The sequence below is a fragment of the Piliocolobus tephrosceles genome, chromosome 1, assembly GCF_002776525.5.
Source record: "Piliocolobus tephrosceles isolate RC106 chromosome 1, ASM277652v3, whole genome shotgun sequence".
In the NCBI taxonomy this organism is placed as follows: domain Eukaryota; kingdom Metazoa; phylum Chordata; class Mammalia; order Primates; family Cercopithecidae; genus Piliocolobus; species Piliocolobus tephrosceles.
The window spans coordinates 57,968,982-57,984,912 of record NC_045434.1 but is presented as its reverse complement, the minus strand read 5'-3'; the positions used below and the strand labels follow the sequence as shown (position 1 = coordinate 57,984,912).

The window sequence follows — 15,931 nt, the reverse complement described above, 5'->3', positions numbered from 1 at the left end:
ATCACTCCATCTCACTCCATCACTCCATCTCACTCCATCACTCCATCACTCCATCTCACTCCATCACTCCATCTCACTCCATCACTCCATCTCACTATCACTCCATCTCACTCCATCACACCATCACTCCATCTCACTCCACCACTCCATCACTCCATAACTTCATCTCACTCCATCTAACTCCATCACGCTATCTCACTCCATGCCACTCCATCACTCCATCACTCCATCTCACTCCATCTCACTCCATCACACCAGCACTCCATCTCACTCCATCACTCCATCTCACTCCATCACTCCATCTCACTCCATCTCACTCCATCACTCCATCTCACTCTATCACTCCATCACTCCATCTCACTCCATCACTCCATCACTCCATCTCACTCCATCACTCCATCTCACTCCATCTCACTCCATCACTCCATCACTCCATCTCACTCCATCTCTCAGGGTTCGGAGGAGCCCTCCCCAGCAGTTGGATGCCGGTCTCTTCCAGCCTGGCGGCTTCTGCAGCATTAGCGGCTGCCAACTGCTTAGGAGAGTGCCTGTCCCTTCCCTCAGGGCCTCTCAGTGAGCCTGTGCCCCACATTCCAGGCGCCTCACCCAGTACACATGTCCTAGTAGTGCGACAGCGCTGTCAGCAGCCAAGGCCGCGCCCCTGAGGCCGCTCGCCTCTCTCCTGGCCACCGCCAGAGGCTCCCCTGTGGAGGGCTGCAGGGTGGAGGGAAAGGGTCCGACGCCATCTTCCAGGGAGCATCTTGCTAGCGAGCCCAGTGCCGGCTCCTGGCCTCAGTGTCCTCTGTTCCAGCCCCTGTCCCTTGATTGGACACTCTGCAGTCCTGTCCCGGTCATCTGAGCCATGTCCTGAGGGAACTGCCATGCTCTCCTTGACTCTCAGGGAGATTCCCAGCTGTGCATCCTGGGAAGAAGAGGTGAGGCCTGATGTGTGGGCCCAGCCTCTGTTCCACTCGCTCTGTCCCCAGGGTCCCACAGGGTCCCGCAGGGGCCGAGGAGGAGGGAGTCTAGAATCCCGCCAGCATACAGTGAGGGAAGGAAGTGGAAAGAGGGGCAGCTGCGCGGTGGTGGGTAGGGCGAGTGGGGTAAGGAGGCCAAGCGGGCCAGGGGCACGGGAGAGAGCGGGTGGCGCCAGGCTGGGGCACCGAGGGCCAGTTAGCCCCTCCCTCACACACACCCCAGGGCTTCCCAGGGCCCGCCCCACCGGCCTCCACTATGCAGACCCTCTGTGATACCCAGAGCCTGAGTCCTGACCTCCAGAAGACCCCAGGCTGAGGACCATGCAGGACAGTGAGGAGGCTAAGGAGGCAGCCCTCACCTGGGGCCAGGTGCAGGCCTCCTGGGGACAGCATGCTGTCTTCCCCAGAGAGACCTGGCCTGCTGACGCCCACCACTCCAGCCCCAGCCCACTTTCCACCCCACTCACCTGTTCCCTACCCCAGGTTGTCCCCAGAGGTCTCAAAGGGCCCACTGTCCTCGCGCAGGCTCCAGCCCGGCCGCAAAGCCTGTGGTGCCACCTGGTGGTCATGTCTGGGATGGCAGGCTGACTCCAGGAACTTGGGAAGGAAGGGGTCCAGGCCTCTCCTGCTCCCTCCATCTCTGTCCAACTGCTCAACCCCTGCTTTGCTCTCCTTGGGACTTTTGGCCCTTATGTTGCTGGTCCCACTGATTCAGCCGCAGTGTTCACAGCTGCTTATTGGGTGTGACGGAGAGCCACGCCATGCTGACCTCCACCTGGGGTGTGAGAAGAGATCTGGAAATAACAGCAGCCCCATGATGCGGAGTGACCTTGAACCCTCACAGCACTCTGGGGGAGGGCCTAGTATTATCTCCATGTTACAGACGAGGAGCTGGCCTCCAGATGTTAAGTCACTTGCCCAAGGCTATGCAGCTAGTAAACACAACACTGCACTGAACCACACATCCAGGAAGCCCAAAGCTTCCCACAGCAGAGGCCAGTGGAGTCCACAGACTCAATCCCAGGACAAGCGCTAGCCTTGGATGGGGAGAGTGGAGAGAATGTAAACTAGGAGTTTGGTTTTAAACCCAGATCTAGCACTAACTCACTGTGGGACTCAGGGCAAGGCCCTTTCTCTGTGGGGGTCTTCTCTACCCTGAGGGAGTCACACCAGGCAATCCCATGCATTCCTGAGCTGTAGCTGGGCCCTGGGCTCAGAGGTCCAGGCTGCTGCCTGCAGGGCTGGGCTTGGCTGGGTGGCTGCAGCTCCCACAGGAAGGTATTAAATGAAACTCTGATTTCTGACTGTGGTGTCTGAAATGGGCCCTCACAGACTGCAGTTCAAGGCTCCATGACACCTTCTTTGTGCCCCACCTCTCCTCCTTCCAGGAAGCACCTCTGACAATTCCTGAAAGCCCCTGGCTTCCCTGTTGGAAGGCAGCCTTCAAAACCCTCCTCTCACTCCCCATGCACCATGGGCTGCAGTCCCCTCGAGCTTCCTTCTGGCTGTCAGAGGTGTTCTCCCGGACCTCCCACTGCACAGGCCTCTCCACCCTGGAATGCTCTCCCCTCACCACTTAGCCTGGAAGCCTCTGCCCCGCCAGGCCTCAGTCCAGGCCTGCTCAGGTCCCTGTGTTATATGGCCCAACGGCACCCAGCACTTTCTATGGAATATGTACTACTTTGACTGGTACAGTCAGTCCTCTGGGAAGCCTCACGGGGAGCATGTTGCCGCACCCTGGGTCCGGTGCTGCACATGGCATGCAGCAGATGCTCCAGATGCTTAAGCACTTCAGTGTGCAGCCTGCTGCAAAAGTCCATCGCCACCTGCTCATGGCATCTGGCCCCACACTTATTTTCACCCATTTCACCCCCTGCACCCCCGTCCACCTAAAGACAGGAGCTCTGCCTCTCCTGCCTCCCATAGAGGAGGGGAGAGGCTGCTGCTTGGGGTCCTCCTCCAGCCCTGGCTTCAGCCCGCTGTTATCCACATCACAGGCATCCTGGGAAGGTGCCTGACACATTGCCACCCCCAGCCCAGGCCGTGCTCTCCTCTCCTGGGCAGCAGAGTGCAAACCTGGGGAGTGGACACATGTAGAATGCCGGGAGGAGGGAGGAGGCCCAGCCCCACTGTGGCCAGAGAGTGTCAGAAGCACAGGACAAGCAGGAAGGAAGCCTGGGGGCCGCCTAGGCCAGCCTTCTCATGCACAGAGAAGTGAACAGAGGCACAGATCAAGTGGGGACTTGCCAGCCTCTCAGAGCTGAGGTTGGAGGTCAGGTGTCCTGGCCCAGGGTTCTTGCACTGTCTGTGGTCCTGGGTGCTACAGGAAAGGTCCCCATGGAGGCAAGAGAGTCCCTGACCCACCTCCCAGCATAGTTGGGTCCTTTGAGACACAGTGTCGTCGATTAGCGGGTAGGGTAGGACTGAAGGACTGGATTCCTCCAGGCAAGAGACAGGAGCAAAGCCCTCCTCCCCCTTGGGTTCTGTTCTCCAAGACCAGTGTCTTGCTCCCTGGGAATTTAAATTCCTAGCAACCTGGCACTGAAGCCTGTTATTACTGCTATTATAAATAGCCTGATACTAGTAGCCTGTTAGTAGCCTGACAGCAATTGAATGCCTGCTAGATACTAAGCACTTCCCACACATATTTCCTCATTTAATCCCAACAACTCCAAGATACAGGTATTACTACCTCATTCGACAGATGAGGACAATGCGATGTGGGTGATGAAGTGGCCATGAGAAATTGGCTGCTTGCTGCTGTTCCCTCCCTGCAGCCCCTTCAGACTTCTCTCCCTGCCTGGCTTCCTCACCATCCCTTCCCTGTCTCTACATCCTAGCAGCACCCGCAACCTGTGTCAGGCACCACACAGGGTGGTTGGAGAGGTCTCCAGGATGATGGCCCTGCTGCCCGGCTCTGCACTCTGCATCCAGTGGCCCTGCAGGGCAAGCTGTGTCTGCTGCTCCCAGGCCAGCTTATTGGCCTACAGCTTCTGCAGCAGGGGCCTGGGGGCATGGGGCTCTGTGAGCTGGGTCCACCAGCAGCCACTTCCTCCCGAGGTCTGCCCTTGTGGGCAGAGTCTCCAGTGCCCTGAGGAGGCAGTACCATCTCCCCCACGCTTTGGCTTTTGCGCCTCCTTCTCTGCCCAGAACGTCTCACTCAGTTCCACAGAGCCTCCCACCTTGGCACTCTATGGTGTCCCTCCCACCAGCCTTGCTGCTTGGCCCCTGGCTGCTTCTGAACCCTCTGTCCACCTTGGAGTCCACCGTCAGCTCACCCCATTCTCAGTCGACACCCTATCCTGGGGCGACCTCAACCCCTCCCACGTGCTCCTAACTAAAGGGATGGTGATGTCTCCCAAATGTACATCTCCAACCCCAATCCCTCGGCTCAACTTCCCACCAGTCAACATGCCGTGTTTAAAATGACCTCATCTCTACCTTTCCCATCTCTCAGGAAGTGGCACTTCTCAGCTGACAGCCAATCACAAAGAACCATGAACTTTACCTCCTTCTCTCCCAGAACACCCACTTCTCAATGGCTCCTCTATCTTGAACTTCCTCCTTGCCTTTATGACGCTCTAATTTCTGATTTGTCCTTGGGGACGCTGCTCAGGTGCCACTTCCTCCATGAAGCCTTCCTTGATTCCTCTAGGCTGAGTTGGGTATCCCACTGAAGCACCCCCATGGCACCCTGTGCTTATCTAAGCTAGGACTGACCTGCTAATAATGCAACTGCCTGGCCGCTGGCCAGTGTCCCCTAAACTGGGGCTACTCTAGGCCATATTGTGTTCTCTTAGCACCCAGATGATACCTGGCACATAGTAAGCACTCCATCACCACTGAATGAGGGAATGGATACATTAATGAGAATAATACTTGGGAAACCCTGAGGCTTTGGGGCTCAGAAAACATCCACAAGGGAAGAAGTGAGACAGTGGGGTCTCCTCTACCACATCAATACTCCTCCCTACAAAACCCAGGGGCCTGCTGGTATTCACCAGTATCAACAGGACAACAAAGGAGATCCAGCGGGAGCCAGTTACACATCACCCGGTATTAGGAGTGCTCAAAGCAAGTTCATCCTCACAACCTTGCGAAGCAGGCAGGACAGCATCTCATCTCATTTAAGGAAAGCCCAGGGCTCAGGGTGGCTAAGTGAGGTGCCCAAGGCGTCCCCGCAGAGCAGGGCTACCCTTCTGACTCCCCATGCAGTCCAAGTGACCACCCCTGTTCTCACCAGATGTTCTCTAGCTGCTACACCCCAGAGCCTCCACTTGTCAGCTCTGCCATACTCTTACCTCCCTCAGCTCTCGCTGGTTCCTGTCCAGCTGTAGCTGCAGAGCTTGGGAGAGCGGCTCACCTGGTCCACACCCTTTCCACCTCCAAGGTGCTCTGGGCTACATCCCCCAGCCTCTGCCCCAGCTGGCTCCTGTGCCTCCTATACTCCTCTCTCCAGGGCTTGGAGCATCTCCTGGGTCTCCCGGAGGCTGGTGGCCAGGGTCTAAACAAGGCACACAAGACAGGAGCCTGATGCCTAGACCCAGTCCAGTCCTCGGCTGAGCAGCCTCGGGTCCCTGCTCCAGGCAGGCCTGTTGTCTCCCCTGCAGCATGGCCAGCTGGCCCTGCACCTCCACCCTGCCCCACAGTGCCTAGGCAAATCTCTCTCAGGGGCTTTGGCCAGTGCCTGCTTGTGTACCCCTGTTTCTCGGAGCTTCAGCCCCAGCTGGGCCTGTACCATCCAAAGCTCATCCAGTTCCTGCTCCAGGACTCTCAGGCCAGGGCCCTGTAACCCAACAAAGCAGGGGTCACTCTCCCACTTGAGAAGCATCCTGCACCATTGCTGCATTCCTAATCATTTATAGTCACACCAGGCTCACCGCACATTCTCCTGCCTGCCCCGATGGGAGGCATTTAACATACCTTTATTTCTCACAATTCTGAAAGGAGTGCTGTTTTATCCTCATTTTGCTGATAAGGAAGGTGAGGTTCAGAGAGGTTAAGGCACTTGCTCAATATCACATATCTGGTCAGTTTATTGAGTTGAGACATTAGTCTAACTCCAAAGCCCATAACTGAATTACAGCCCACGATGGTTTGAATGTTCGTCCCTTCCAAGACTTATATTGAAACTTAATCCCCAAGGTGGCAGTATGGAGAAGTGAGGCCTGTGAGACGTGGCCGGGTCATGAGGACTCTGCCCTCATGCATGGGTTAGCCCATTCATAGGTTGGTGGGTGAATGGGTTATCACAGGAGCAGGGCTGGTGGCTTTATAAGAAGAGGAGGAGAGACCTGAGCTAGCATGCTCAGTCCCCTTGCCATGGGATGCCCTGGGCCCAGGACTCTGCCGAGCACCCACCAGCAATAAGGCCCTCACCAGATGCAGCCCCTCGACCATGGGCTTCTCAGCCTCTATAATTGTAAGAAATAAATTTTCTTTCTTATAAATTACCCAGTTTCAGGCATTCGATTATAAGTAACAGAAAACAGACTAAAACACTACCTTATTCATTATTTATCAAGTCTTTGAGTATCGGTTTTGTGCCAGGTACTATTTTAGGCCTGGAAATAGAGCAGTGACCCTAAAAGAAAAAAACCAAGTCTGTAAAAAAGCAAGTGGCAGGTAAAGAATCTTACATTCTCATAGGAGTGATACAGATACAAGGCAAACCAATAAAATCAATGTGTCATATAGTGATATTGTGCTTTGGAGAAAGATAAAGCAAGGAAAATGGACAGAGATTGATGACAGAGAGGGAGGTTGCCATCTTAGATAAGGTGGTCAGAAAAGGCCTCATGGAGAAGGTGCTTTGTGACACAGGCCTGAAGGAGGCGTGGGAGTGAGCCCTGCAGGTATCTGGAGGAAGAAGGTTCGAGGGAGAGGGACAATAAGGAGACCATTGAGGCTGGAACAAAGGTGACCAAGACCACTAGCTGGGCTCAGAGAGGTACAGGTGCGCCAGGAACAGCTTGCCTAAGACAATGCGACTGGATACAGTACCCAAGTGTAATGAAAGCTGTCAATTCTTTGAAATCCCCAGAAGTTTACCCAGCTGTGTGTGGTTTGACACCAGGTTTCTCATTCACTCCACATCCACCAAGTCACTTCATCGACCCAACCGTGGCAAGTGGCAGGTAAGGGAGGGATGGCCCCATCTTACAGGAGGAGAACATTGAGGCCCGGAGCGGTTCCTTGTCCAAAGAAAACAGTGACTTCCCCACAAGGAGGATCTGTTCTTTGTGTCTTTAGGGTTTGGAGGGTGGGGGAGAGAGAGGACAGAGATGACGGTGATCCTCTTTCTTGTTTGCACAGGGGCAGAGGGATACAGCTAGTCTGGAGCCAGAAACTACATCCCCCCCAATCAGTGCTCCCCACAACACCAAGCTCCAGGAACCTAAGGTGCAGGCCTGGCACCCCACATCCGGCCTTGGTGAGCCCAAGCTGCGAAGCCTCAGAAAGAGGCGCGAGGGTCGTCAGAACAACCGGCTTCTGGTTAGCTGCTGCCAGGCTCCATTAGCCAATGAAAGGAAAGAGAGGGAAGGCTGGGCTTGCGCCCTCCGGGTAGAGATGGAGTGGGCGGAGCCAGGAGGGCGAGCGACAGGTGAACACAGTGGCTGGGAGTGAGGCGGCGCGCATCGGATGATGTAGGGTCATCATTGTTCACCACCGCAGACGGTTCCCAGTAATGCAGTATTATCTTTTATATGTCAGTGCAGGTGCAACAACTTTTATCCTGTGCAGAGTCTAAAATTAGGAACAGAAAACACATAACTCGAATACATCTGCAATCAAATAGAGTAAATTTAGGTTTGGAATCTAAATTAATACACTCAACAGCACTCTTTCAACTATCATATATTATATATCTAATTCAGTAAGGGGAGTCAGGAGAGGTGAAGAGAGAAAGAAGAGGCAGGGAGAGAAATGTTTTGTGCAATCATTTATTACTTTTACTTATTTTATTGTTAAATATATCATCCATATGATAATTTATTAACAAGTTTTTTTTTGGCTTAAAGAATGATAATAAACTCCATGTTACATTACCCGTATTAAGAAATTAAGAAATAGACCATTATCAGTTCCCTAAAGGCCTCCCCTTAGTTCCTTGCCTATCTTTCCCCCTCAGGAGCAACCACTATCCTGACGCCTACCTTAATTACTCATTTGCTTTTCTTTATAGCTGTACCGCCTATGCATTCATCCATCCTGCATGCATGGTTTTACTATGTTTAGTTTTACTTAGTTTTGACCTTTATATAATGGGTTTGGACTGTTTGTAGTTTATGTTATTTGTTTCTCTCAATTAAGTTGTTTTTGTGATACATTCATATTGATGAATAAAGCAGTTGCTCATTCTTTTTCAGAACTTTATTATATTTTATGTTTTTATCTATCCTGCCATGGAGGGTATTGGGTTATTTCTAGCTTGTGGCTATTGAATATCCACAGTGCTGTTATGAACATTCTTTTATACAGAACACATATGCAAAAGTTTATCATCTAGCTTATATACACATATAATTGGAATTGCTGGGTCAAAAGACATAAGACATAATTCCTGGCTGGGCACAGTGGCTCACGCTTGTAATTCCAGCACTTTGGGAGGCCAAGGCAGGTGAATCATGAGGTCAGGAGTTCGAGAACGGCCTAGCCAACACAGTGAAACCCCATCTCTACTAAAAATACAGAAATCAGCTGGGCATGGTGGTGGGCGCCTGTAATCCCAGCTACTCGGGAGGCTAAGGCAGGAGAATTGCTTGAACCCGGAAAGTGGAGGTTGCAGTGAGCCGAGATTGAGCCACTGCACTCCAGCCTGGGTGACAGAGCTAGATTCCATTAAAAAAAAAAAAAAAAAAAAAAAAAGACATAACTCCCATGGTCAACCTGATCAGGTAACGGCAGACTTTCTCCAGTTTACACTCCTATCAGCACTTCTATCAGTGGGTGAGAGTTCTCATTTTTTCAGTTTTACCAAAACTTGTAACAGACTATTAAGTTTTGCCAATGGAATAGAGATGAACTATTACACAATTGTGGCTTAAATATGCACTTCTAGAGTTACAAATGATGCTAAGTATCTTTTCACAAGTTTATTGGCCAATATTTGTATTATCTCTTGTTTGAAATGTCTTTATTTTCTGCCAGTTTTTCTCTTGAGATTTTTTTTTCTCAATGATTTGAAGGGTTTCTCATGAATATTAGTTATGTACAATAATTTGACAGATATTTCTGTGGCAAATATTTCTCCTGTCCTGTGGCATATTCTTTGACATTCTTTATTGTCTTTTGATGAAAATACATGTCTAATTTCAATATAGTCAAATTTATAATCTCCTTTATGGCTTTGCTTTTGGAATCTTGTTCAGAAATCCTTCTCTACCTGAGAAGAACAGAGATATTTTCCTATAGCATCTTCTAAGACTTATAGTTTTGCCACCTGCATATAAATGTTTAATGCATCTGGAATTCATTTTTGTGTATGGTATAAGGCAGCGATTCAATTTCACTTGGATAACCAATTGTCCCAGAACAATGTATTAAACAGTTTATCCTTAAACTGTTGACCTGTAATAATCACTGTGTCATAAATTAAGTTTCCAAATAGGCATGGGTTTATTGTTTTCTACTATTCTATGTGTCCATTGATACACCAATATCATACTGTTTTAATTACTATAGAGGTAATAAGTCTCGATATCTAATAGGGCACATTTTCTCCCTTCCTTTTTCTTCTTCAGCAATGTCTTCCCTGTTTTTGATTCTTGGCTCATTTACATCAATTTTATAGTCACTTTGTCAATTTGCATGCAAAACCCTGTTGGGATTTTTATTGCAATGCATTGAATCTACAGACTCAATTAACATCTTTGAAATATTATCTTCCTATCCTGGAACATAGCATGTTCATTTATTTATGCCTCTTAAAATTTGTTTCAATACAATTTCATAATTTCTTCATGGAGTTTTTGCACACTTTTTCTTAGATCTGTTTCTGGGTATTCCATATGTTTGTTCCTATCCAAAACGATATTTGTTTAAAGTAACATTTTCTAATTGACCATAGATGTTCATGGAAATACAAATAATTTTTTAATGTAGATTATTTTATTAAGAACTTTTGTTAAATTCTTTTATTAATTTTCATAATTTGTAGATTATTTGGCAGTTTTATGTTGGCAATTGTATCATCTGCAGTAACGCCAGCTTTGCTTCTCTCTTTTCAATTCTTACGTGTTCATTGCACTGACTAGTAGCCCCAGTACAATGATAATTTCTGTAAATGATGACAGTAACAATTTGTCTTGCTTCTGATTTTAAAGAAAATGTTTTCAACATTCCAACGTTAATTATGATGTTTCCTGCAGGTCTTTCTAGATGCTCTTTCCAGGGTTATGGATGCTTCCTTCTTTTTCTAGTTAACTAACAGTTTTTAAAAAATCACAAATGTAAATGCAAACGTGTATTACGAGAAAAGATTGTTCTAAATGCTTTACATATGTAAATTATTTTAATCCTCACAACTTCATAGATAATAACTATGAAGAAGTTATTATTAATTTTATCTGTACAGACAAGAAACGAAACTGAAGCTCAGAGAGATTAAATAGCTTGCTGAAGGTTATAAAGTGTCTTAATAGTATAATCAGCATTCAAAACCAGGCAGTTTGGCTCCAGAGTCCCTCTTATAACACTCTACTACCTCTCACTGAATGTTGAATTTTATTGAATCCTTTATCTACATCTACTGAGGTGATTGTATGGTTTTTTCCCTTTATCAATGTGGTGAATTGTATTAATCATTTTTCCAATATTAACCCTCATTTTGCAACTCTGGTATAAATCTATCTTGGTCATAATGTTAAACATGTTTCCTTCTTGCTGAATTCAATTCACTGACATTTGTTAAGAATTTTGTTAAAGATGTTGCATCTATGTTACTAAATTAGATAGCCTGTAAATTTCCTCCTTTGTGCTCTCCTTGTGATTCTAGTGTCAATACTAGGCTAATTTCATTTAATAAATTGAGGAGTATATTAGTCAGCTCAGGGTGCCACAACAAAATATTATAGATTGGGTGGTTTCAACAACAGAAATTTATCTTGGTTCTTGGCCAGGAAGTCCAAGATCATGGTGCCAGCTGATTCCACTCCTGGTGAAGGCCCTCCTGGCTTGCAGATGGCACGCTTCCTGCTGTGTACTCACCTGGCTTTTCCTTGGTGTGTCCACATGGAGAGGGAGAGAAAGTTCTCTAGTGTCTCTTCTTATAAGGACATTAATCCCAACATGAGGGGCCCACCCTCATTACCTCCCAAAGGCCTCAACTCCAAATACCATCGCACTGAGGGTTAGGGCTTCAACGTGTATATTTTGGCAGGACATAAACATTCAGTCCATAACAGGAACTGAATAGACTGGAAAAGTTTGTAAAGATTGTAAATGTTCCTCAAACATTTGAAAGAACTTTCCACCTATTAGATTTTTGGGCTGTGTTTTCTTTGTGAGAAAATGCTTAACTACCAATGGGATTTATTTGATAATATAGGATTATTTGGGTTTTCTATCTTTTCTTGAATCTGTTTTGGTAAATGATTTTTTTTCTAGAAATTTACACATGCCATTGACCTTTTCAATTGCATTAACCTGTTGTTTTAAATAGTATTTTTTGTCTTTTCTGAGTCTGTAAGGGTCCTCTTTTTCATTCTTAATAATATTTGACATCTCTTTTTTCTTTGACTAATCATGACACATTTGTTAATATTAATAGCCACTGCAAAAAGACAATATTGAGTTTGATTATCCACTCTGTAATGTGTTTAAAAATCATTAATTGCTGCCCTTTATTGTTTTCTTCTAAGTTCTTTTAAATTTATTTTGCTTTTTTCATTTTTAAAAAGTTATTTTCTATCTTAGTCAGAATAGGCTAATTGCTGTAACAACCTCCAAATCTCAGTAACCTAATACAGTTAAAAGTTTATTTCTCATCTCTCAGTCCAGTGTAGGTTGCCATGGAGGACCTTGCTCCACCCAAAGTCACTCAGGAACTGGAGACACTTTCATCAATTGGCTCCGCTATAGTCTGGGTTGCAGAGTCCTACGAAAGATGCTTTGCATTCAGCTGGTAGCTGAAGGAGGAGAGAAAGAATGGATGCTTGTACAGGAAGTAGCGTTATTCACATTGCTTCTGCCCTTATCCCCTGACCAGAGCTCGGTCACATGATCACAGCAGTCTGTGGGAGTCTGGACAGTTGTCTGTGACGCGGATCCTTATCTTATTAATATTGAACCTTTCCATTCTTTTTCAGAGCAAGCATATAGGTTACAGATTTTCTTCTACATTTTATTTTCACTGGATTCTATAAATTTTGATATGTAGCTTTAAACATTATTATTTAGTTCTATATATTTTCTTCTTTTTTATTATGATTTTTTCTTTGTGTAATTAATTGTTCAATGGCATGCTTTTGAATTTCCAAATGTATGGACATTTTATATATCTTTTTTATTTTAAAATATCTATACTGATCATTCTTTCTTGTTTCTCAGAGCTTATCACTAGAATCATTTTTCTTCCATCTGAAGTTAATGAATGAAAATTATTCAGTTTATTGGTTAATTCTCTCAGCTCTGTTTTCTGAAACAGTCTCTATTTTGCCCTCATAATAATACATTCAGAGAAGTTAAATTATTGGATTACCAAGAGATCTCTACATGATAAGGCTTTTGGTATATATTAACTAATTTTCGTGCAGAGATATTCTATTAATTTATAGAACAGCAGTATATGAAAGTTTATATTGTAATACACTGAAAAATTAGTTATTATAATTCTTTAACTCTTGCTAAACTGATGGGTGACAAGTGGCACATAATTGCAATACACTGCTCATAATTTTTATAAACTCCATGATTCCTTTTTGTACAATTGTCTATTACACTGTTGTCCTTTTCTTATTGATTTATAACTCTTTATTTATTATCAAAATTTGACTGCTATACATGTTGTAAAAATTTTAAACCAATTTTTCATTTGCCTTTTAACTTTGTTTATGATCGTTTTAAAATTCAAAAGTTATTTTGTTACGTAGTCAGCTCTACAAAAAGTTTTCCTCTTTGATGTAAAGGGCTCAGAAAGCCCTTTCCCAGCACCAAATGAAATAAATAATAACTTACATTTTTTCTTTTACTTTTATATGTGCATGTTTTATAACTCTCTTTAATCCATTTGAAAGGTATTATGGTGTATGGTATGAGGTAAGCATCCAATTAATTTTTTCCCAACTAGTTGATCAATTATCCAAGTACCATTTCCCTCCTTACTCAAAAACCATCATTATTTTACCTTTAAACTAGGCATTTTATTTTTTATTTGTTTGAATAAAGTCTCTCCATCCATATGGCATTTGGTAGATTTCCTCAGCCAAATATGACTAAAAATGGCACTTACATCAAACATTTATTTCACTTTCTGTACATTTGCCTCATAGTCTCTCTGTAAACCCTCTCTCCTTTTTATAAATTGGAGCCAAGAGAGGGTAAGATATGTGACTAATGCTGTCTCTGCATGTGGGCCTTTTGAGAGATTGGGAGGGATCATATCTTGAGAAGTAATAAAAAATATTTGAGCTCAGTATATGCCAGGGACTGAGCAAAAAGTTGAGATGCCAAGAACAAATAAGATCCAGTACCTACTCTCACGGAACTAATGTTCTAGTTGTAGAGACAGACAAAGATGCAGAAAAGACAAATAATGAAACGGTAGATGCATTTCTTTAACATGGTAAATGATACAGGGATGCCTGTTATCCATGCAACAGTTCAATACAGTGTTGGAAGCAGTAGTCAAAGCAACAGGTAAAGAAAATTAGGGTGTAAAAAACAGGAAGAGAAGAAATAAAACTGCATTATTTGCAGATGATATGATAAAATATTTAGATATGAAAAGATTTAACAAGCTATTATAACGAATAAGTTCAGCAAAATTGGTGAATATAAGATTAACTTTTAAAAAATCAGTGTCATTGTTTTACACCATCAATAACCAACTATAAAATAGAGTAGACAATAGAATGTCATTCATAGTAGTTACAAAAGCTACAAAGTAGCTAGGAATGACTCTAACAAAGGATGCACATCACATTCTTAGGGAAAATGTAAAATTTAATAAAGGCATTTAATAAAAGATATTTAATAAAGTCTTTTTAAATACTTGAATAAGTGAAAAGGTTAAATATCACTCATCAGTAGAATAACTGAATATTGTAAATTTGTCCATTATCCCCTTTGATTAATCTCAATGAAAATTCCAGCAGTATTTTTTAAAACCCAAACTTATGCTAAAGTCTATATTGAAAAATAAAGTTCTACAAATAGCCATGCTAATTTTGTAAAAGAAAATCCAAAAGAGGGATCTAATCCACCAGATATGAAGTCATACTAAAAATTACACCACTATGCTACCTGTGTGGAAACAGGAGATGGACCAAATAACAGAATACAGAGACCAGAAACATACAGATTTATATACTAGAACTTTCCCTAGTGGTAAAAGAAGAGACTATTGAATAGCATTAGGAAAACTAGATCACTAAATGGAGAGAAAGAAAGATAGCTTCTACTTCAATCCATTTATGAAGGTGAACAAATGAATTAAAGACCTAAATGTCAAGGTAAAACAGCTAACTGAAGGAAATGTAGTGGGATATCTTTGTGACTTTCAGCTTGGGAAGAATTTCTTAAACAAAACTCCCCCGCAACACACACACACACACACACACACACACACACACACACACACACAAACACACACACACACACACACAATAAAGAAAAGAATAATGGATTTTGCTACATTCAGATTAATGTTTTTTGTTTACTAAAAAGCATCATAGGTTAAGTTAACAAACCTGATAGGTTAGGAGCCTTCTATTTCTAGCAATATAATGGAAAAAAAATTCCTGAAAACCCAGTGCTGCAAAACACCTAAAAATGCTAGATAAAATATTTTTAAACATAATTTTAAATGCATAGCTGAGATTACAAGAAAGAAAGGAAAATCCTCAGAGGCTAAAAACAAACTGGTAGCACAAATCCTGAGTGTCAAGTGAGTGTTGTGCCATCATCAACACTTTCGAATTTATCAATTTTAATGAAAGGGGTAGAGGGACATGAAGTAGGACCTTTGGTGAAATAAGCCTTAAAAGGAATAAACTGATTCCAAGAAGCTTAACCGTGTGCCAGAACAAAGACCAACTCTAGAACTTCTAGAGATTTAAAGGATACAATATCTGAAATGAAAAACATACAAAACGAGATCACCAGTAGTTTAGACACTGCAGAAGAAAAAAATTCAATGAACTTCAATACATAGCTATTGAAGCACGGAGAAAGTGAAGAAAGTCATTGGTAGCTTGATGGGGATGGCATTGAATTTATAAATTACCTTGGGCAGTACGGTCATCTTCACAATATTGACTCTTCCTATCCATAAGCAGTGTCGTCTTTTGACGTCCATGAGCAGTTTGTGTCATCTTTGATTTCATTGAGCAGTGGTTTGTAGTTCTCCTTGAAGAGGTCCTTCACATCCCTTGTAAGTTGGATTCCTAGGTATTTTATTCTCTTTGAAGCGATTGTGAATGGGAATTCTCTCATGATTTGGCTCTCTATTATTGGTGTGTAGGAATGCTTGTGATTTTTGCACATTGATTTTGTATGCTGAGACTTTGCTGAAGTTGCTTATCAGTTTAAGGAGATTTTGGACTGAGGCAATGGGGTTTTCTAAATATACAATCATGTCATCTGCAAACAGGGACAATTTGACTTCCTCTTTGCCTAATTGAATACCCTTTATTTCTTTCTCTTGACGGATTGCCCTGGCCAGAACTTCCAACACTATGTTGAATAGGAGTGGTGAGAGAGGGCATCCTTATCTTGTGCCGGTTTTCAAAGGG

At 44.3% G+C, this 15,931-nt stretch overlaps 1 protein-coding gene across 1 annotated transcript in view; it reads right to left on the bottom strand.

The window, feature by feature from the left end:
- IGFN1 (immunoglobulin like and fibronectin type III domain containing 1) overlaps window positions 1-15,931 on the bottom strand; it is a 66,279-nt gene that overhangs the window by 708 nt on the left and 49,640 nt on the right. Inside the window, 5 exon segments of the mRNA XM_031934838.1 lie at window positions 607-714; window positions 878-1,025; window positions 1,456-1,683; window positions 5,341-5,481; window positions 5,609-5,763. Of these exon segments, the coding sequence (XP_031790698.1) occupies window positions 607-714; window positions 878-1,025; window positions 1,456-1,683; window positions 5,341-5,481; window positions 5,609-5,763 (780 nt within the window).